The sequence below is a fragment of the Lithobates pipiens genome, unplaced genomic scaffold (assembly GCF_037356315.1).
Source record: "Lithobates pipiens isolate NorthernLeopardFrog02 unplaced genomic scaffold, aLitPip1_a1.2 Scaffold_10, whole genome shotgun sequence".
Lineage (NCBI taxonomy): Eukaryota > Metazoa > Chordata > Amphibia > Anura > Ranidae > Lithobates > Lithobates pipiens.
This window is the reverse complement of record NW_027507686.1, coordinates 4250164-4273501: the sequence shown is the minus strand read 5'-3', so window position 1 is coordinate 4273501 and position 23338 is coordinate 4250164. Positions and strand designations below refer to the sequence as shown.

The 23338-nt window shown below is 46.4% G+C and overlaps 1 protein-coding gene across 1 annotated transcript; it reads right to left on the bottom strand.

The window, feature by feature from the left end:
* Window positions 1-66: 66 nt before the first annotated feature.
* On the bottom strand, window positions 67-22348 carry MLYCD (malonyl-CoA decarboxylase; the record flags this gene model as incomplete). The annotated part of the gene is given in 2 exon segments (XM_077451203.1): window positions 67-213; window positions 22201-22348. Coding segments are annotated over 2 exon segments (153 nt in total), but the record flags the coding sequence as incomplete, so codon positions are not given.
* Window positions 22349-23338: the final 990 nt, after the last annotated feature.

Sequence of the window (23338 nt, the reverse complement as noted above, 5' to 3'; positions counted from 1 at the left end):
CGATCTCATCCACTCGTTGTTTGTGAGGAGGCGTTTTAAGGCTTCGGCAGCCGGCGCTCCGGTGATGTCCGATATCGCTTTACATTCCGACTCCAGAAAGAGCTCCATCCTGCCACTTTCCTTTGCCTGCGAGTTCAGAGTCCCGAGAAGCCACTTTGTAAATCCAGGAATCGGGGAAAGGCTGGAGAAGGCAGAAATCTGGGGAAACTCAACCTGAGAAGAAAAAAAATAAAAATAAAACACAATTAACCACTTGCCTACTGGGCACTTAAACACCCCTCCTGCCCAGACCAATTTTCAGCGCTCTCACACTTTGAATGACAATTACTCAGTCATGCAACACTGTACCCAAATTAATTTTTTGTCCTTTTTTTCCCACAAATAGAGCTTTCTTTTGGTGGTATTTGATCACCTCTGGGGGTTTTTTTTTTTTTGTGCTATAAATGAAAAAAAGACTGTAAATTTTGAAAAAAAACTAATTTTTCTTTGCTTCTGTGATAAAATTATGCAAATTATTAATTTTTCTGCAGAAATTTTGGCCACAATTTATACAGCTACATATCTGTGGTAAAAAATAACCCAAAATTAGTGGATATTATTTGGTCTTTGTGAAAGTTAGAGAGTCTACAGGCTGTGGTGCGAATCATACAAAATTGATCACATCTGATGATGATCATTTCTTGCGACCCAAACAAGTCAGGAAAGTACAAATACCCCCCAAATCACCCCTTTTTTGGAAAGTAGACATTCCGAGGTATTAAGTAAGAGGCATAGTGAGCTTTTTGGTGTTGTCATTTTTTCCCACAATTCTTTGCAAAATTAAGATTTTTTTTGTTTTTTTATTTGTTTTTTTCCCCACAAAATTGTCATTGTAATAGGTTATTTCTCTCAGATGGCATGTGTATACCACAAATGACACCCCAAATTAAATTCTGCTCCTCCTCCTGAGTGTCACAGCCTGGACACTTAGAGAGGCTCAACATGCAGGGAGCGCCGTCACGTGTTCTAGGAGCATAAATTACACATCTAAATTGTTGACTACCTATTACACTTTTGAAGGCCCTGGAGCACCAGGACAATGACACGGAGACACTGATGTGGCACCGATGACAGATGGCACATGACACTGATGCAACACTGACGACAGATGACACTAATATGTGGCACTGATGACACTTGACACCGATGACAGATGGAACTAATCTGTGACACTGATGACAGATGGCACTAATACGTGGCACTGATGACAGATGGCACATGACACTAACAGGTGGCACTGATGACATGTGACACTGACGATACATGGAACTAGGGACAGGTGGCACTGGGGACAGAGGACACTGTTAGGTGGCACTTTGGACACGTGGCACTGACGACAGGTGGGCGTGTGTGTGTGTACAGTCACAGACGCTGCAGCACGGAAGCTCTCCCTCCTCACACGCTGTCTGTGTGAGGAGGGGAGCCGGCAATGAGAGATGTAAACATATGAGATCACCTCTCATTGGATAGCACGATCTGTGATTGGCTGTGTCCGAGGGACACGGCCAACACAGAACTTCCCCGATGCGCGTCCGTGGCGGCGCGCATTAGGGTAGTAAACAGGAGGATGTCTCTCTCGGCAGTTAGCGTCCGCTCTGTAGACTACCCCCACCCTAGATCCCCCTTACACCTACACTTGGTACATGAGCCCAATCTAGCGATGTGCACAACGACAAAAGCTCTTTCTGGTCTATCCGTCTGCATAGGCTCAGAGACAGCTGTCGATCACAGCCAGCGAGGAAGGAGTGGGGCGGGGGGGGGGGGGGGCCAAGATGCACTCTTGGGAGCGAGCCTGTACGTGTACCCCATAGGAAGTGGTTTGCGATGGTGAGCACCAAGTGGGGGGTGGGGAGCCAGAAGCCCCAGTGGGGGACTCGAGATTAATTTTTCGTCTTGGCAACGAATGGTCACCCGAAACAAGTAGAAAGGGTGGATATTTCTAGTAGGGACTCTAGGAGTTATAATCCCTCCCCATTCTACCCAAAACTGAGAAAAAAATTATTGGGGCTGGACATACACTTTAATACAAGTCAAGTAAAACAGGGGCACAAGTGATCAACGCCTGTAAGTTTTGAGGAAAAGGGATGCCCCTTACCCTGCTGGCCCCAGGCACTGCCCTATATATGCCATTTTGGAAAAACAAAACAAAACAAAACAAAACAAAAACAAAACAAAAACAAAAACAAAAAAAAAAAAAAAAACAGCCCTTGCCCTACTTAGTAGGAACAAATGACATGGCTCCTCTCCTCTGACAGCACAGGGATTGGTGCACGTGATCACCAGTGCAGCGGGCGCCCACCCTCTGGAGGCCGGAAAGCGGAAGGATGTACTTGTACGGGGTTTCGCCCAGGAGAGCCATTCTGCCTCAGTATATCTGCGTGAGCCGGTTAATGTATTATTTTGTTCGCGTTTGGGTGTTTATTTTATTATTATTAATAATAATTATTATATTTTTAAGGTTAGAGGTTAATATTTTATGAATGTATTACATATTATTAAATTTATTTTACGAATTCATGATGATTTTTTTTTAGTTATTTGTGTATTTATCTTACATTTATTCATATATTATTACCAAATTTTATTTTTGACATTTTTCTTTTAAGCAGAAAACTGCGCGACAAAACGCATGAATACGCACAAAAACGCGCAAACGTCGAATTTCCATTCATTTCTATGGGAATAAAAAGCGCACCCAAAACCCCCCCCCCCCCCCAAAAAAAACGCCCAAATCTGAATCTGCCAGATTTGAGCGATTAAAAAAAAAAGCTCCAGAACGTGTTTGAGCTTCAGGCGACTTGGAGTGGAGATGTGAATCGTCTCCCCAGGAGAATAGATTTTTTTTTTTCTCTTCCAGCGTTTTTATACTTCAAGTGGATAATCGCTCAGGTGTGAATGGGGCCTTGCAATGACTAATAAAAAAAAAAAAAAAAAAAAAAAAAAAGGGGGGGGGGATGCATGGGATCAGAATGAGAACTCACCAAAAATGCGTAAAGAATGCATTCAGAACGCATCCCGATTGCGTTTCTATGGTCCTAAAAGTATTTATTTGGGGGGGGGGGGGGGATTTTTTCAAGGTGACCCCATGCAGTAATGTTTCATGATCACATTTGGCCGCACTCACATCCTGAACCTTTCCTGCATGTATCGGACTTCTGAATATTTGAGGAGGAGAAAAAGAAATGATTTACTGAACAAACACGGTATACGGGGGGCTCTGTAGGCTCCGCCTCCTCTCTGGTGTCTCACCGACTTCCATTAAATTCCTAATAGCCGCGAGGAAGGAGAAAACATGTTTTTTATTACAGACGCCATTAATCAGACCCCGGGCACAAACTAATAGGAACGGCAGATTGCACGCAACTTTTTTTTTTTTCCCCTCTAACCGTCGCCATGGAGACAACTTTTAAACGTTTTCTCTACCAGTTAAATGTGAGATTTTTCAATTGAATAAACTTCAGCAAAACGACCGCCGACATTTCACAACGTGAAGAATTAGAGACTTTAATTCCGGTAAATTGACATCAATGTCTTCAATGTCTGCTGTTGATAGTAAAGAATAAACCTTTCTGGGGGAAAATCACACCCTCCAGATACCCGATGGATACTTCACAGCTCTTCCATTTCATCAGAAAATATATATATAAAAAAAAAAAACACACATATAAATAATGCGGCAATCTACTTTCATGCAGATGGCTGGGGGGGGGGGGATGGGGGGGGGTTTGTCATCCACACTGATGCAAAAAAATATATAGATGGACATCCCGTACCGAAGGGGCAGTCAGGAGAAGGTAACCAATCGCTTTCTTAGAAGCATCTGAGCGCCAATGACCGGCCGCCTTACATTTACTGAAGACGGGATACAAAATATCTTCTTTTCAGTTAAACTCCGATGTGTTCTCTTTAACCCCTTCAATACCAGGGGGCACCTTCACCCCCTTCCCGCCCAGGACGACTTTCAGCTTTCGGTGCTCTCACACTTTGAATGACAATTACGCGGTCATACAATGATGTATCCAAATGACATTGTTATTTTTTTTTTTTATTTTTTTTTTAGACAGATGGAGCTTCTTTTGATGGTATTTAATCACCCAAGTTTTTATTTTTTGCTAAATTTAAAAAAAATTTGAAGAAAAAAAAAAAAAGAAAAAAATATCAGTTTCTGTTATATAAATTTGCAAATAGGTTATTTTTCTTGAGGCCGCACCGGCGGGCGCTGGCTGAGGCCGCACCGGCGGGCGCTGGCTGAGGCCGCACCGGCGGGCGCTGGCTGAGGCCGCACCGGCGGGCGCTGGCTGAGGCCGCACCGGCGGGCGCTGGCTGAGGCCGCACCGGCGGGCGCTGGCTGAGGCCGCACCGGCGGGCGCTGGCTGAGGCCGCACCGGCGGGCGCAGGTTGAGGCCGCACCGGCGGGCGCAGGTTGAGGCTGCACAGACGGGTGCAGATAAAGACCGCGCTGATGGGCACCGGTTGAGGCCACACCGACGGGCGCCGGTAAAGACTGCACTGATGGGCGCCGGTGAGGCCACACTGATAATCAGTGTAGGTGTGCTGTCACAGGATCCCTGTTTATCGGCTTTCCTTTCCTCAGTGCCAGTGCTGAGGAAAGGGAAATGCTGATAACTGCCATTTGTTTACATGTGATAAGCTGTGATTGGACACAGCTGATCACACGGTAAAAGAACCAATGTTATTGGCCCCTTACCGCAGTCTGCAATCACAAAGCGCACTCGATGTGCACCCTGAGGGCCTGACAGGGGGGGGGGGTTATGGGGTCTTTCAACGCCCTCCCAGAACTGCACAACCCCCACTATAGTGCGGTCGGCGAGTGGTTAAAGTAAAACTAAAGCCATTGATTTAACAGCTTTAAAAATCTGTTACATTCCGAGCAGGTGCCGGCAATGTAACAATGCACAATGTTGTGCAACCAAACTGCCAAGCCAGCCAATGGCCGGTGACATAACTGATCACATGTGCAGCACCATGGCATTTCAAGATTAGAGAGGCCAAGATGGCGGCTTCCTTGGCTGAAAAGTAGAGGAGGGTTTAAGTTCCGCTTTAACCAACTCAGCTGCGGAAGGTTTTACCTTCGTCATGACCAGGGCGTGTTTCACTATTTAGCACTGCGCTACTTTAACTAAATCTAAATTAAAATTGATATCATTTTTCTCGCACAAGGAGTGTTCGGAAACCTCGGCATTTATAGTTCCACTTGTAACTCGGTCACCTTAATTTAGTCACTGTGATGTCATCGTGTTACATGTGAATAGTTATTCAACTGTTAGGGTAACACATCTGACAATTTACACCTCAACTTGTGTCATTTATACAATTAAAACATGTTGATCACAAAGTAATATCACAACCAACATCTGTCTTGACACATTAGAAGACCGTATAATGATTAAAGTAAAGTGACTACCGGGGTGGCTGTAAATGCTGAGGTACATTATATTACCAAAAGTATTGGGACACCTGCCTCTACATGAACTTTAATGGCATCCCAGTCTTAGTCCGGAGGGTTCAATATTGAGGTGGCCCACCCTTTGCAGCTATAACAGCTTCACCTCTTCTGGGAAGGCCATCCACAAGGTTTAGGAGGGTGTCTATGGGAATGTTTCACCATTCTTCCAGAAGGGCATTGTGGGGTCAGTCAGGTTCCTCCACCCCAAACTCCCTCATCCATGTCTTTATGGACCTTGCTTTGTGCACTGGTCCAAATCATTTGGTGGAGGGGGAAGGCCACAGGGTAGGAGCTGGAGTGGGAGCTGCCGAGTTGGCAGCACCGAGAGCCCGCCTGCGGAAGTGGCATTGTGGATGGCGTCATGGTGAGCCCAGCTGTCCAGCACTGTTTGCACCGAAGGGCTTGGCATGCCCGAAGGGGTGTTCCCTCCTTCTGCCTGCATGACTTGATTGGCATAGGTGAGTCCTTGTCACAGTGCTGGAGGTGGGCACATAGCCAAAAGTTCACATGCACTGTATCTCCAGTGGAAAAGGGGTACTACATGGATGGATTAATGGTGCTGGGGGATATCAAGGGTGTATGGGGGGGGGGGGGGGGAAACAATGCTGGGGGGGGGGGGGTGTATAGGGGGTAGCAATGCTTGGAGGATCAGGGATGAAGAGAGGGCACATAGTAGGGGGTATCAGGGATGTAGGAAGGGAATAGGAAGGGAATAGCTTGGGTGCAGAGAGGGATCAGAATGCTGGGGAGGGGATCAGAATATCTGGGACGTGGAGGGGTCAGAGTGCTGGGGTGATATCTGGGACGTAGAGGGGTCAGAGTGCTGGGGTGAATATCTGGGATGTAGAGGGGTCAGAGTCCTGGGGGGAATATCTGGGGTGTAGAGGGGTCAGAGTCCTGGGGGGAATATCTGGGGTGTAGAGGGGTCAGAGTCCTGGGGGGAATATCTGGGGTGTAGAGGGGTCAGAGTCCTGGGGGGAATATCTGGGGTGTAGAGGGGTCAGAGTCCTGGGGGGAATATCTGGGGTGTAGAGGGGTCAGAGTCCTGGGGGGAATATCTGGGGTGTAGAGGGGTCAGAGTCCTGGGGGGAATATCTGGGGTGTAGAGGGGTCAGAGTCCTGGGGGGAATATCTGGGGTGTAGAGGGGTCAGAGTCCTGGGGGGAATATCTGGGGTGTAGAGGGGTCAGAGTCCTGGGGGGAATATCTGGGGTGTAGAGGGGTCAGAGTCCTGGGGGGAATATCTGGGGTGTAGAGGGGTCAGAGTCCTGGGGGGAATATCTGGGGTGTAGAGGGGTCAGAGTCCAGGGGGGAATATCTGGGGTGTAGAGGGGTCAGAGTCCTGGGGGGAATATCTGGGGTGTAGAGGGGTCAGAGTCCTGGGGGGAATATCTGGGGTGTAGAGGGGTCAGAGTCCTGGGGGGAATATCTGGGGTGTAGAGGGGTCAGAGTCCAGGGGGGAATATCTGGGGTGTAGAGGGGTCAGAGTGCTGAGGGGAATATCTGGGATGTAGAGGGGTCAGAGTGCTGGGGGGTATATCTGGGGTGTAGAGGGGTCAGAGTGCTGGGGGGAATATCTGGGATGTAGAGGGGTCAGAGTGCTGGGGGGTATATCTGGGGTGTAGAGAGGTCAGAGTCCTGGGGGGAATATCTGGGGTGTAGAGGGGTCAGAGTGCTGGGGGGTTATCTGGGGTGTAGAGGGGTCAGAGTGCTGGGGGGTTATCTGGGGTGTAGAGGGGTCAGAGTGCTGGGGGGGTTATCTGGGGTGTAGAGAGGTCAGAGTGCTGGGGAGGATTATCTGGGGTGTAGAGGGGTCAGAGTGCTGGGGGGATATCTGGGATGTAGAGGGGTCAGAGTGCTGGGGGATTATCTGGGATGTAGAGGGGTCAGAGTGCTGGGGGGTATTATCTGGGGTGTAGAGGGGTCAGAGTGCTGGGGGATTATCTGGGATGTAGAGGGGTCAGAGTGCTGGGGGGATATCTGGGATGTAGAGGGGTCAGAGTGCTGGGGGGTATTATCTGGGGTGTAGAGGGGTCAGAGTGCTGGGGGATTATCTGGGATGTAGAGGGGTCAGAGTGCTGGGGGGATATCTGGGGTGTAGGGGGGTCAGAGTGCTGGGGGGTATTATCTGGGGTGTAGAGGGGTCAGAGTGCTGGGGGGAAATCTGGGGTGTAGAGGGGTCACAGTGCTGGGGGGGGAATATCTGGGGTGTAGAGGGGTCACAGTGCTGGGGGGGGGGGATTATCTGGGGTGTAGAGAGGTCAGAGTCCTGGGGGGAATATCTGGGGTGTAGAGGGGTCAGAGTGCTGGGGGGTTATCTGGGGTGTAGAGGGGTCAGAGTGCTGGGGGGTTATCTGGGGTGTAGAGGGGTCAGAGTGCTGGGGGGGTTATCTGGGGTGTAGAGAGGTCAGAGTGCTGGGGAGGATTATCTGGGGTGTAGAGGGGTCAGAGTGCTGGGGGGATATCTGGGATGTAGAGGGGTCAGAGTGCTGGGGGATTATCTGGGATGTAGAGGGGTCAGAGTGCTGGGGGGTATTATCTGGGGTGTAGAGGGGTCAGAGTGCTGGGGGATTATCTGGGATGTAGAGGGGTCAGAGTGCTGGGGGGATATCTGGGGTGTAGAGGGGTCAGAGTGCTGGGGGGTATATCTGGGATGTAGAGGGGTCAGAGTGCTGGGGGGATATCTGGGGTGTAGAGGGGTCAGAGTGCTGGGGGGTATTATCTGGGGTGTAGAGGGGTCAGAGTGCTGGGGGAAATCTGGGGTGTAGAGGGGTCACAGTGCTGGGGGGGGAATATCTGGGGTGTAGAGGGGTCACAGTGCTGGGGGGGGGGGATTATCTGGGGTGTAGAGGGGTCAGAGTGCTGGGGGGGAAATACACATTACACAGAGCAGGCAAGTATAACTTTTTTTTTTTTTTCCCCCTCTAAAAACAACAAACCCCCCCGAGACTTTACAATCACTTTAAAATGTTAGATCAGCAGCACCGAGCAATGCAGATGAAGCCAATTCTCTGAGAGTCCTGCCCCTCCCCCATCCGATTCCTGCGGAGGATTACAGGAGGCCAATATTATGGCCACTTAAGACGCCGTTTAAAATTAATTTTGAAGATTTTTTTTTTTTTTAATAAAGACAACTGGATTAAAAATTGTATTTTTGCATCTGCCTATGGCTGTGCTTGAAGGAAGACGCATTCTGGTGCATAAAGCATAAAAAAAAAAAAAAAAAAAAAAGAAGAAGAATCAAGTGGAAAACATATGATTTATTTAAAAACACAGCCCCAGTGGGCTTGCTTTGCGTTTCATACAACGCGGAGATCTGTAGCAATTAGTAATCTCCAACGTTTAAACAATGCAGCCGCCGCACTCCCCATCCGAGCTCAAGATGCAAATTAATTAGGCCCAACATGGGAAGCGAGGTAATTACATAAACGAGCAGCAGGACGCTGCGGCTACAGGAGAAAGAGGAGCGACGTTTAGTTGAGGGAATGCCGGCTTTGTATTCGATTCCTTCTCATACGGACAGCCAGTTCCGTCCCGCGGCTCGGCGGCGGCGGCCGCTGCCCCACACGGGCGCCCCGTGCCAACTCATTTACGAGCTTATGCTGCAGAAGCAGGTGCTGCCATTAAAAAAAAAAACGGAACGTCGAGAGCCGCGTCCCACATTACTGCCTGCATAAATGTTTGCATTAAAACCTACGAGACGCATTTATTTACTCGATGTCGGACTTGAGAGGCACAGATGTGACCGGACCGGTTCAAATAAAAATCCACTAGAAAAAAAAATAAATAAAAAATAAGGGACTTCCCTTCCCGGGATGAAGCAATGATTTGGGGGGGGGGGGGGGGGGGCACTAATGACTGAAACATTCACTGCTGAGTGCAGAGAAAGGCCAAGGAGATAAAACCGTCCATCCAAAAAAAAAATATATATATAAAAAAAAAGAAAAAGGAGGAGGAGGAGGAAGGTGGGCATTTGGGGAAATTTGGAGACGTAGTTATCATAGTCAGGTTCAGAGACCAGTAGAGAAGCTCCCACCAACCAGCAGGATAAGTGAACAAGCACCCCGGTGGAGGACGCAGGCTCACCCGAGGTGATCTAAGCCCCGGGGGTCGCGGTCCTCAGGATCGCCACCAAACTAGGAGATGAGCAAGCCAGGGTCCAGTAGCTGATATAGCAGGTAAGTATTGTGACGGAAGTCACTTTGGGCGGGGGGGCTTGTGGAACCCAGCTTACCTTGGAGAGCTCTGGAAACTCCTTGTCCAGCTCCAACAGCCCCTCCTATATTTGAGTCACCCTGTGTCTATCAGTGGCACAGGGTGACCGAGAACCCCAGTCGGGTCTGCCTAACTTCTACCCCCTTCATGCCCAGGCCATATTTTCAGCTTTCAGCGCTGTCACACTTCAAATGACAATTACTCCATCACGTAATACTACACACGACATTTGTATCTTTTTTTTTTTAAACAGATAGAGTTTTAATTTGGTGGTATTTATTCACCTCTGGGGTTTTTATTTTTTGCTAATTAAAAAAAGACCAACATTTTTTTTGAAAAAAAATTAAATAAATCTCTTCCACACAGACGGGCGCCGAAGAGCCCAGGCACGGCTGCACCGACGGGGGCGCCGACGAGCCCAGGCACGGCTGCACCGACGGGGGCACCGACGAGCCCAGGCACGGCTGCACCGACGGGGGCGCCGACGAGCCCAGGCACGGCTGCACCGACGGGGGCGCCGACGAGCCCAGGCACGGCTGCACCGACGGGGGCGCCGACGAGCCCAGGCACGGCTGCACCGACGAGCCCAGGCACGGCTGCACTGACGGGCTCCGACGTGCCCAGGCACGGCTGCACTGACAAGCACAGGCGAGACTGCCCTGATGGGCGCCGACAAGCACAGGCAAGGCTGCATTGATGGGCACTGATGAGGCTGCACTGACAATGAGGGCACCGATGATCAGTGTAAATTCTGTACTCACTGTGCCCTGTCCAAAGCGGCTCTCCTTTCCTTACAAGTTGTCTGCATGAGGAAAGTAGAGCCGATAATCGGCAAGACTGTTTACATGTGACCAGCTGTGATTGGACACAGTTGATCACATGGTAAGGGGTCAATGCAAGTGGCCCTTTACCCTAATCTGTGATCCTCTGTGTCCAACGGACAACAACGATCACAGACTCTTCCCGATGTCAATCCCAGGGGGGCATGGGGAATCGGGTTCTCGGGAGGACGTCAAGGGACACCCTCCCAGAAAACGGAGAGCCGCTCTCTAGCTGTATATCATGGTGGTCATCGTTTTGAAACAGATGGCAGCAAAAAAAGTTGGGACAGGGCAACAAAAAGCTTACAAAGTGGTACTAACAAAGGAAAAGCTAGAAGAATATTTTGCAACCGGTAACAAAACTATTGAGCCCTCCTTGGTCCACGATAGTCTACGCAATGATCACCTTCGCTCGGGACAAAGTTGAGAATTAGGACTACCAAACACACTGCAATCAGATTGTACAATATCCCTTGAATTTACCATAACTATGTAAAGTATGGACAAACCATTCTATGGGTATCCAGGCAGACAGTCCCTTATATATTACACAGTTGTTGGTGGATTGTATAGTGTATAGCGAGTTTTAGACAACTGCAACAGTTTGGACAACTTTAAAGTTGCGGGGGGGGGGGGGGGGGATCCCCAAAACAATCACAGATCTGATCCCATCAGTCTTCGGGTTTTGTTCCAGACTCCCTTGGCAGAGATTCCGACTGAAGATTTCACCTATGACAGAATACATAGGAGGGACATCAAGGCCGAAAACCGCCGCTGGACAAACTTCCCGAGAGACGTTGTGCTCTGTATTCCAAGAGGAGATCTTACCAGCAGTGCACAACACACCGGCCATTACCGAGGATCACCGGGGTGGGGGAAATCGGTGGAGGTGGTGGCAGCGGTGGTGGTAGTGACAGTGACCGCCGAGAACAGTTGCGCACTTTGCACCAACTCCAGTTATAAGTAATCAGTTGCCTCCACACCGAACTACGGAACTCATTTCAATGCGGCTCTCACAATGTGCCGCACAAAAAGATTTTCAAACGCGCTTTACAATCTCTTCTGAACAAATCTCTTTGTGCTCAGACTTAACAAGCGCACTTTACAGGAATTCTGATTGAAAGTACGTTTTCAGAAAAGCCGAGTTACAGGGCAATTTGGTGACTAAATAGGACTGGAAATGTAAAAAAAAATAATATACATATTTACCTGAACGCCTCTAAAAAATAAATATACTTAGACAATTTTATAGGCTTTTTGATGTGAACTTAATACAGTGGAGTCGCTCAATTCCATCTTGGAGTTGGTGTGCAATTTTAAAAGGCAGAACTGCTAAACGCACCATTGAAATAATTATATGCGAACTGGTTTACGTGTCGAATGAGTCTTGGGATCCAGGCACCCCTGCCAGACAACACATCCAGGTCAGGGACCTCACTTTTATACTGTATGTGAATAATGAGCACTATGGCATGTTCACGGCCACATCCGCAGCCTGCTAACTGAACAGGCAGCAGTGTTTATAGATGCAAGCAATGTGGCTCAGGATCAAGCCCACAGGTGTGCCACAATAAGAGAAGTGGCGCCGGCGGGGGACCCCAGAAGAGGAGCCTGGCATGCCGGCAGGGGACCACAGAAGAGGAGCAGTGCCGGACCCCAGAAGAGGAGCCCAGCATGCCAGCGGGAGGGACCCCAGAAGAGGAGCCCGGCACGCTGACAGGGGATCCCAGAAGAGGAGGAGCGCCGGCGCAGGACCCAGAAGAGTAGTCGTTAGGAACACCAGCTGGGGAACCAATGAGGAGGAGGAGGAGCCAGGAGCACCGGACCCCAGAATAGAAGCCCGGCACGCCGGCGGGGGGGGGGCCCAGAAGAGGAGCCCGCCATGCTGGCAGGGGACCCCAGAAGGAGAAGCGCCAGCGGGGGACCCCAGAAGAATGAGGAGGAGGAGCCAGGAGCGGCGGCAGGGGACACGAGAAGAAGAGGAGGAGGAGGAGGAGCCAGGAGCACTGGCAGGGCACCCGAAAAGGAGGAGGAGCCAGGAGCGCCGGCAGGGGACCTGAGAAGAAGAGGAGGAGGAGCCAGGAGCGACGACGGGGGAACCGAGAAGAGGAGCCAGGCGGAGGATCGGAGCTGCTCTGTGTAATTCCAGTGCACACACACCAGGTAAGTATAACATGTTTGCTATTAAAAATAAATTAAATGCTAGCCTATAGGGCTGTGTGTTTCTATTGATGCACACAGTGTAAGGAAACACAAACTCCATATGCAAGGGTAGCTTCATAGCTGCAAAACAGAGAAGCCACCCCGAGACCGGAAACCTGGGACAGCGTTCATGGGGGCAGCTTATGCTAGGTTCACATCTGTGAGGGAGTGCGTATAATTCACACCCATTCCCACAACAACATGTAGTCGCAACAAAAACACGCTGCTTTTAAGAAGATGCGGAGGGGTGCCATTAACTCTTCATGCAGTGAAAAACGCAATGAGATTTCCTGCACACAGAAACGCATGGTGCCAAAGCAGCATGCAGGTTCCACGCGGGCATTTATAAAAAAAAAAAAAAAAAAAAAAAAAAGAAGAAGACGACGTGGGTACAGAAGCAAATTTAAAATGAATGTTCAGCCTTCAAGAACATGTCCTTTGATGACATAATACTTTGTTGGGCCACATGGAGCTCTAGGAATTTTTCCAGCCTTCAGAAAAATAAATAAAATAATATAAAAATAAAAACACGCGCTCTCCAGGGGGCCCGTGGAGAAAGCACTACAGTTAAAACTCCAGCAACCGTGATGGGAGTGACACCGGCTGACCTTGGAATGGTGTAAACTCACCGGGACGCGCATAACCTTCACAGGTACATGATTGCACGCGCCGACAACGGCGTGTAAAAATATAGCTTTTGTTTTGAAGTATTGCCAATTGTGAAGACGTCTATTCGCGGAGATGTCAATCACCCCCCGGCTCTTCCACTTATCTCACCTGGAAACTCATCAGCTTCAAAAAAAAAAAAAAAAAAAGGGCCTTCCAGAGCCTGTCACATCTGTTAACATAACACAACTGTTAGCAAGAGATAGACAGACATTGTTCAATGGTATTTAAAGCCTCATTTGCCAAAACTGGGTATAGTCCGGAGAACCCTCTTGTCCTCGCTGCTAGATACAAAAAAAAAAAAAAAAAAGAAGAAGAAGAGGCATCTATGCCACAAAAGTCTTCTGCGGATCCAAGACAGTTACCGAACAGGAGAGAAAAAAAAAAAAAAAAAAAAAAGAAAAAACCGACAAGAACATCACACAAGCGCTAAATAACTTATCGAGCTCACAAAGAAATGACAGTAGAAGCGGCTCTTTGATGTTCTAGTGGCGCTGACAACTGCAAATGTCACTGCTAGATTACATTTTACTTCTGGAGAACAGGAGGGGAAAAAAAGCTGTAACTCTTTCATTGACAACGTGAACTGACTGCTGTCCACGGTGCTGAACACGTGTGCAGAGGGGGAAAACAAAAGAGACGTAAAGTGTAGAGTATATCCCTGCACATCTCTATACTGACGATGGGGAACCTCAGACCCCTTCCATTGGGGAAGCTTTTCAATGGGAGTATATAGCGATTTATTTCCATTATTCCATTAAAGTATGGATCAGGTTTTCTCAACCAAAAAAGAAAAAAAAAAAAAAAGAAAAAAAGAAAAGAAATAAGAAAAAAGGGAAAGAAAAGTGTAGAGCAGGGATATGCAATTAGTGGACTAATGTTCCTCATCTCCAGTGCACTAATGTTCCTCATCTCCAGTGCACCTTACATTGGATGTCAGTTGGGATTTGACCACTTTTATGGGTGATTAGTGTAAGTAGGAGGTCAGTCTGCTCAAGGAACTCCTAGCATCCTCTGGAGGAACCTCGGGGGTTTCATGGAACCTTGGTTGAGCACAACTAGTCCATACTATAAAAAGATAATAAATCTGAAATGACTTTATTACCGTATACCACCAATAAAAAGATTCCCCATGAAAGGGTCTGAGGTTCCCCATCGTCAGTATACAGATGTGCAGGGATATACTCTACACCAGGGATATGCAATTAGCGGACCTCCAGCTGTTGCAAAACTACAAGTCCCATCATGCCTCTGCCTCTGGGTGTCATGCCTGTGACTGTCAGAGTCTTGCTATGCCTCATGGGACTTGTAGTTCTGCAACAGCTGGAGGTCCGCTAATTGCATATCCCTGGTGTAGAGTATATCCCTGCACATCTGTATACTGACGATGGGGAACCTCAGACCCTTTCATGGGGAATCTTTTTATTGGTGGTATACGGTAATAAAGTCATTTCAGATTTATTATCTTTTTATAGTATGGACTAGTTGTGCTCAACCAAGGTTCCATGAAACCCCCGAGGTTCCTCCAGAGGATGCTAGGAGTTCCTTGAGCAGACTGACCTCCTACTTACACTAATCACCCATAAAAGTGGTCAAATCCCAACTGACATCCAATGTAAGGTGCACTGGAGATGAGGAACATTAGTCCTTTTCATAAGGATAAGTGGTCAAATCCCAACGGACATCTGAAGTGAGATTTAATGGGGGATGAGGAATTTCAGTCCCTTTCATAAGAAAACTTTCTAATGGGACTAGCTTTCTTATAAAAGGGACTGAAATTTCTCATCCCCATTATGTCTCACATTGGATGTCAGTTGGGATTTGACCACTTATGTTGGTGATCAGTGTAGGTAGGAGGTCAGTCTGCTCAAGTAACTCCTAGAAACCTCTGAAGGAACCTCCAGGGTCCCATTAGATGTCAGTACAGTAAGGTATACCAGGGATGGGGAACGTCAGTCCCTTCCATTGGGGAAGCTTTTCAATGGGAGTATATAGCGATTTATTTTTTCATTATTTACATTAAAGCATGGATCAGGTTTTCTTAACCAAAAAAGAAAAAAAGAAAAAAAAAAAAAAAAGAAAAAAGAAAAAGGGGAAAGAAAAGTGTAGTAGTATATCCCTGCACATCTGTATACTGACGATGGGGAACCTCAGACCCTTTCATGGGGAAGCTTTTTATTGGGGGTATACGGTAATAAAGTCATTTCAGATTTATTATCTTTTTATAGTATGGACTAGTTGTGCTCAACCAGGGTTCCATGAAACCCCCGATGTTCCTCCAGAGGTTCCTCCAGAGGTTGCTAGGAGTTCCTTGAGCAGACTGACCTCCTACTTACACTAATCACCCATAAACGTGGTCAAATCCCAACGGACATCCAATGAAAGGTATAAATGGGGATGAGGAATTTCAGTCCCTTTGATATGGGAGTATATAGCGATTTCAGATTTATTTCCTTTATTATAGTATGAACTGAGTTTTCTCAAGGTCCACAAAAGCCAGAGGTTCCTCCAGAGGATGCTAGGAGTTCCTTGAGAAGACTGACCTCCTTACCTACACCAATCACCAATATAAGTGGTCAAATCCCAACTGACATCCAATGTAAGGTGCACTGGAGATGAGGAACATAAGTCCCTTTCATAAGGATAAGTGGTCAAATCCCAACGGACATCTGAAGTGAGATTTAATGGAGGATGAGGAATTTCAGTCCCCTTTCATAAGAAAACTTTCTAATGGGACTAGCTTTCTTATAAAAGGGACTGAAATTTCTCATTTCCATTATGTCTCACATTGGATGTCAGTTGGGATTTGACCACTTATGTTGGTGATCAATGTAGGTAAGGCAGTCAGTCTGCTCAAGTAACTCCCAGCAACCTCTGAAGGAACCTCCAGGGTCCCATTAGATGTCAGTACAGTAAGGTATACCAGGGATGGGGGAACGTCAGTCCCTTCCATTGGGGAAGCTTTTCAATGGGAGTATATAGCGATTTATTTTTTCATTATTACATTAAAGCATGGATCAGGTTTTCTTAACCAAAAAAGAAAAAAAAAAAAAAAAGAAAAAGAAAGAAATAAAGAAAGGAAGAAAAAGAAAAAAAGAAAGAAAGAAAGAAAGAAAAAAGAAAGAAAAGAAAAAAAAGAAAAAAGAGAGAAAGAAAAAAGAAAGAAAAAAAAAACAAAAGAAAAAGAAACGAAAAAGAAAAGAGAAACGAAAAAGAGAAAAGAAAAGAAAGAAAGAAAGTTAAAAATGCTCCTGTGTCCCAATGGGCTCCCCTTATTGCTCCGGTGTCCGCCCAAGGGATTCTCTGTATGTTGGTGCTAGGGAGCTGAGAGGATCTCTCTATTGTTTTCATGCGTCCTGATGAAGCTAATTTTGGTGAAACGTGTCACATGAAAAACGTATGCATCAGCATTGGAATTGCCAAGCATGTGAACATTTATAGTCACATATGTACAGTCAATCCTATAGGCACTACTATACTTTGATTTTATTTAGAAAGAGATAGATATATATATATATATATATATATATATATATATATATATATATATACACACATATACATACACACACATATACACACATACACACCTGGAAGTGCAGGATCACTATATATATATATATATATATATATGCACACACAATATGAAATCTCTGGTTAAAAAACATGTTGTACAAAACATGTTGTACAACAAAAAGCGTATGATTTTATAATATACTCCACGTTTGGCCTATGTAATCCAACTTTCTCTCTGTCAATTTATACAATACAGAGGTTGGCCAGGAGTGTCACATTAATATTTATACTAAGACAAGTACACTATGCAGTCCTCAAAGGGGACATGAATTTTGCAAACACCAAGACATATACAATGACAGGATCACACGGTCCGTTCCTACAACACAAGAGAGGCGCCGCCCTGGTGCACAGAGGGGTAATATACAATGTGTGGGGGGTCATTCCCCCCCCCCCTTCTCTAAGACAGACAGACGACTCCATTGGACTGTAAGCTCCTTGGTGACAGATAATGATGCGAATGGTTTGGCCGCTCTGCAAAGTACTAAAAAAAATAAAAAAATTGTATCAAGTTTGATAACGGGGAAAAATTAAAACTCCCACACCTGGACATAACAGAGCGGATTAAAAAAAAATGATATATATTTCCCTGTGTGAAGAAGATAAGAATTAGAAGGAATAAAGCAAAGATGGTTTTGTGCCCTTTGAAAGGCTTATCAATGACTTCATTTATAGGTAGCGGAAAAAAAAGAAAAGTCTCACTTGTCGGATAACCGGTCACAAAACAGAAGCGCCGGCGCCATGTGTGAGTGTGGGGGGGGGGGGGGGGGGGGGTGAAAGAATCTGTACCTGAGAGGTGATGGGATTTCTCAAAGTAATATTTCTTATCTAAAAATAGACCTCCGCACATCTTTCTTTAATTCACTGTATTGTGAAAACCCAACAAAAGATGAAGACGGGATTGTTACAAAGGATTGATAATCCATGGAGGGTTAACCCCTTCCAGGCTGGAAATCGCCATTGCTTTCCAACACTGCGCCCCCCCCCCCTCCTCCCCCAACCAATCACTTTTATTCTTTAGGATACTTTGTTAGGAAAAAAAAAAGGAGTTATTGCAGTTCGTCCAGAGACTGAACTGAAGGCAAATAAAAAATAGATCTAGAGATACAGAGACACACACACACTATAATAAATATATATATTTTTAACACATATATATATTAATAAACTAATAATAAATAATGAACTTTAATGGCACCCCAGTCTTAGTCCGGAGGGTTCAATATTGAGTTGGCTCCGCCCTTTGCAGCTATAAGAGCATCAACTCTTCTGGGAAGGCCGTCCACAAGGTTTAGGAGGGTGTCTATGGGAATGTCTGACCATTCTTCCAGAAGAGCATTTGTGAGGTCCGGCACTGATGTTGGACGAGAAGGACTGGATCACAGTCTCCGCTCAAATTCATCCCAAAAGGTGTTCTATTGGGTTGAGATCAGGCCAGTCAAGTGCCTCCACCACAAACCCACCCCTTCATGTCCTTTATGGACCTTGCTTTGTGCACTGGTCCAAATCATTTGGTGGAGGGGGGATTATGGTGTGGGGGTGGGAGAGGGGGATTATGGTGTGGGGGTGGAGGGGGGATTATGGTGTGGGGTGTTTGGTCTTCAGGGGTTGGGTTTGGCCCCTTAGTTCCAGTGAAGGGAACTCTTAAGGCGTCAGCATACCAAGACATTTTGGACAATTTCATGCTCCCAACTTTGTGGGAACAGTTTGGGGGACGGCCCCTTCCTGTTCCAACATGACTGCCCCACCAGTGCACAAAGCAAGGTCCATAAAGACATGGAGGGGGGAGTTTGGGGTGAAGGAACTTGACTGGCATGCACTCTTCTGGAAGAATGATCAAACATTCCCATAGACACCCTCCTAAACCTTGTGGACGGCCTTCCCAGAAGAGTTGAAGCTGTTATAGCTGCCAAGGGTGGGCCAACTCAATAATGAACCCTATGGATTATGGTGGGGGGATTATGGTGTGGGGGATTATGGTGTGGGGGGAGGGGGGGGGGATTATGGTGTGGGAGGAGGGGGGGGGAAATTATGGTGTGGGAGGAGGGGGGGGGGGGAAATTATGGTGTGGGAGGAGGGGGGGGGGGGGAAATTATGGTGTGGGAGGAGATTATGGTGTGGGAGGAGGGGGGGGAAATTATGGTGTGGGAGGAGGGGGGGGGGGGAATTATGGTGTGGGAGGAGGGGGGGGGAATTATGGTGTGGGAGGAGGGGGGGGGGGAATTATGGTGTGGGAGGAGGGGGGGGAATTATGGTGTGGGAGGAGGGGGGGAATTATGGTGTGGGAGGAGGGGGGAATTGTGGTGTGGCGGGTTGTTTTTTCAGGGGTTTGGCTTGGCCCCTTAGTTCCAGTGAAGGGAACTCTTAAGGCGTCAGCATTCCAAGACATTTTGGACAATTTCATGCTCCCAACTTTGTGGGAACAGTTTGGGGACGGCCCCTTCCTGTTCCAACATGACTGCCCACCAGAGCACAAAGCAAGTTGCGAGTTGGAGATTTGGTCAGGGTCAATAGTGCCCTTAAGAAACATTTTTGTACCATCTGCGTCCTATTGGGAAAAATTCCCCTTCATTTCCTGTCCCAGAGCCAAAACAGTGAGAATTCCCGGCTGTCACCAGAACCAGTGTCCCCATCGGAAGATTTCCTCCCATTACTGCTCTGGGGGCAACCCAAAAACGTAGGAATGTCATTTTACTTTAGACGATAACGGTAAACAAGAGAAGAAAAAATAAAAAAGGATGGTCTTCCTAGAAGGAACGCACACAGTAATAAAAAATAAATAAATAAATAAAAAAAACACTGACAAAAATGTTCTAATCCTCTCCACTATATCCAAAACTAAAAAGAAAAAAAAAGAAAGTTTTGCCTTTAGTTATACTTTAGGGGTTAGTGGTCGGGAGGTGGGGGGTGAGGAGGAGACTTTTGTTTTCAGCATTGGATTCTGAGATTAAGGTAGGTGGGAACAGTGCCCCATCTCTGGCGTCAGGGAGGAACAGTGCCCCCATCTCTGGCGTCAGTGGGGGGAATAGTGCCCCATCATTGGTATCAGTGGGAGGAATAGTGCCCCATCATTGGTGTCAGTGGGAGGAATAGTGCCCCATCATTGGTGTCAGTGGGAGGAATAGTGCCCCATCATTGGTGTAAGTGGGAGGAATAGTGCCCCATCATTGGTGTCAGTGGAGGATAGTGCCCCATCATTGGTGTCAGTGGGAGGAATAGTGCCCCATCATTGGTGTCAGTGGGAGGAATAGTGCCCCATCATTGGGGTGTCAGTGGGAGGAATAGTGCCCCATCATTGGTGTCAGTGGGGAGGAATAGTGCCCCATCATTGGTGTAAGTGGGAGTAAAAGTGCTCTAAGGGCCAGATAAAAGTGAGCAAAGGGGCCGCAGTTTGGGGCCCGCTGGCATAGATAATAGCATCCCCATAAATATCGGTGTATTGGAAAAAAAAAAAATGTCAGCTGTAGGCCGAATTTCCCTCCGCGGTCCATTATTGTCACGCGCGGCGTAGCGCTAATGCACAGCAGAACAAATGGGATCACAATATGCGGCATCAATATAAACCTCCTGCAAGAAATGGTTCATTTCATTAACAACAAACCACAAATGTTCTGGGAAATGAGTTCCGGGGGGGAAACAAAACAAGACGCATTCTGTGTGCCGCATTAATGCGAGGAGATTACGCACGCATTCGCTGCGTACTGTAATTGGGCAAAAAAAAGGAAAGAATTACCATTAGTCCCCGGAAGACTCCTGAAAGCCGAGTTGGAAATCCTGTTTGCAGCGGCAGTAATAACGTTGGCGCAGTCCGAGTCGGCGGGGGGGGGGGGGGCGCTGAGCTCTCACATGTGCGGTGGGGATACGAAAGGCACGGCGAGGGGCGAACGCGGCAGGATCCGAGTTTAATGGCTTTAAATTTTGCTGCAGGACGGCGCCGAGTGACACACCGAACGAACGAACGAACTTCCATTTAACCACAAAAAAGGAAATTCTATTTTTGCTATAAATATCCACGAAAAAGCCGATATTACTCGCCGCAAACAGTCCCGGGTATTTAAAGAGACGCAATTCACGAAACGCTATCCACTCGCTTTAAGATCGCGGGTGTAAAAAATAGCTCATAGCGTTTTCAAAAATCTTTTTTTTTTGTGAATTGCAAAAAAAAAAAAAAAACGCTACTAAAATAACGCGTGTGTGCGATTTCTTGACGCGATGCTGTTACTTTAGTAGTGAAGGTTTGCAGTATTTTAACACCGGCACCCGCCGGCGTCCTTCACCAATGAATATTTGGTTAACCACTTCAGCTCCGGAAGGTTTTACCCCCCCCCCCCGACCAGGCCCTTTTTTGCAGTATGGCACTGCGTCGCTTTAACTGACAATTGTACAGTCGTGCGACGTTGTACCCAAACAAATTTTTTTCCCACAAATAGAGCTTTCTTTTGGAGGTATTTTTTTTTCGCCATAAAAAAAAAGAAAAAAAAAAAAAAAAAAGCGTAAATTTTGAAGAAAAAACATTTTTTTTTAACTTTTGCTATAATAAATATCCCCCAAAAAAATATATAAAAAAAAAACATTTATTGGATCAGTTTAGGCCAAATGTGTATTCTGCTACATATTTTGGTAAAAAAAAAAAAAAATAAAAAAAAAAATTACAATAGGCGTATTATTAATTGGTTTGCGCAAAAGTTATCGCGTCTACAAACTATGGGATAGATTTAGGGCCTTTTATTTTTTTATTCTTTTTACCAATAATGGCGGCGCTCTGCGTTTTAGCGGGACTGCAACATTGCGGCGGACAAATCTGACCCTAAAATTACACTTTTTGGGGACCAGTGACATTATTACATTGATCAGTGCTAATAAAAATGCACTGATTACTGTATAAATGACACTGGCAGGGAAGGGGTTAACACTAGGGGTGATCAAGGGGTTAAAGATGTTCCCTCGGCGTGTTTCTAAGGCAGATCCCCGTTTACCAAGTTTTCAAAGGCAGATCCCGTTCTCCCTCTGTGTATACACACACACACACGCACACACGCACACACACACACACGCACACACACACACAATTGCTCTGGATTTACTATTATACTCTTGCAGAAATGAACATGTAGCGAGAAATAAACTATAAGCCCCTCTATTACCCCTCCTGGAATCTAAGCAGAGCTCCACTTTAATAGCCGAGGAGCTGACCATTGGGGACGCTTCTACCGACCTTCAATTCTTTCACTACCCTTGATCAGGTAGTTGCCGAGCTCCACGCCCTGCAGGCCTTGCTGGGTTGAGCTGATGGGGTAGAATATGGCGGACTTGATCTTGTTCCCATCTTCAATTTCTGATGGAGGCGTCTCTTTTACAATCGTCTGCGAAACAAAAAGGGAAAGCAAAGGCAATAAGAACAGCGAGTGCGGAACACTTCCTAATAAGATATAAAGGACGTCTATAAAAGAAAAATATTTGGCAGCCGCTGCAAAGTCTGACTTTATATTTAATTCAGCTAAAACTGACACTGCTTGGTGCATCACAGCATGTGACACCCTCCGTCACAGCCACCTCTTATGGCCAGCTTGGCATTTTGTAAGAACAAAAAAAAAAAAAAAAATTATATATTTATCTATATATATATATATATATATATATATATATATATATTATATTATTAATAATATATTATTGTCATTATATTTTTTTCTTACAAAATGCCAAGCTGGCCATAAGAGGTGGCTGTGACGGGAGGGTGTCACATGCTGTGATGCACCAAGTGGTGTCAGTTTTAGCTGAATTAAAAATAAAGTCAGATTTGCAGCGGCTGCCAAATATTTTCCGAATGCAAATTTTCCAAATCGAAGAAGAAGAAGTAGAAGAAGTAGAAGATTCCTCAGTTTAGGCCAATATATATTCTTCTTACATATTTTTAGTAAAAAAAAAAAAAATAATAATAATAAATCGCAATAAGTGTATATTGGTTTGCACAAAAGCTATAGCATCTACAAAATAGGGGCGTTTTTTTTTTTTTTTTTGTATCTTGTAATGTCGGTGATCTGCGATTTTTATCATGACTGCAATATTGCGGCAGACACTTTTGACACTATTTTGGGACCATTCACATTTATACAGCGATCAAAGCTAAAAAACAAATGCACCGATTACTGTGTAAATGTGACTGGCAGGGAAGGAGTTAACACTAGGGGGCGATCAAGGGGTTAAATGTGTTACCTAGGAGTTATTCTAACTGTAGGGGGAGGGGACACACAAGGGGAGGAGATCAGTCTCTAGCAGGACGTGGACTGTAAGTTTACACACACACACACAGATGGACGATCTGCTGTGTCCATGGGCAAAAAAAAAAAAAA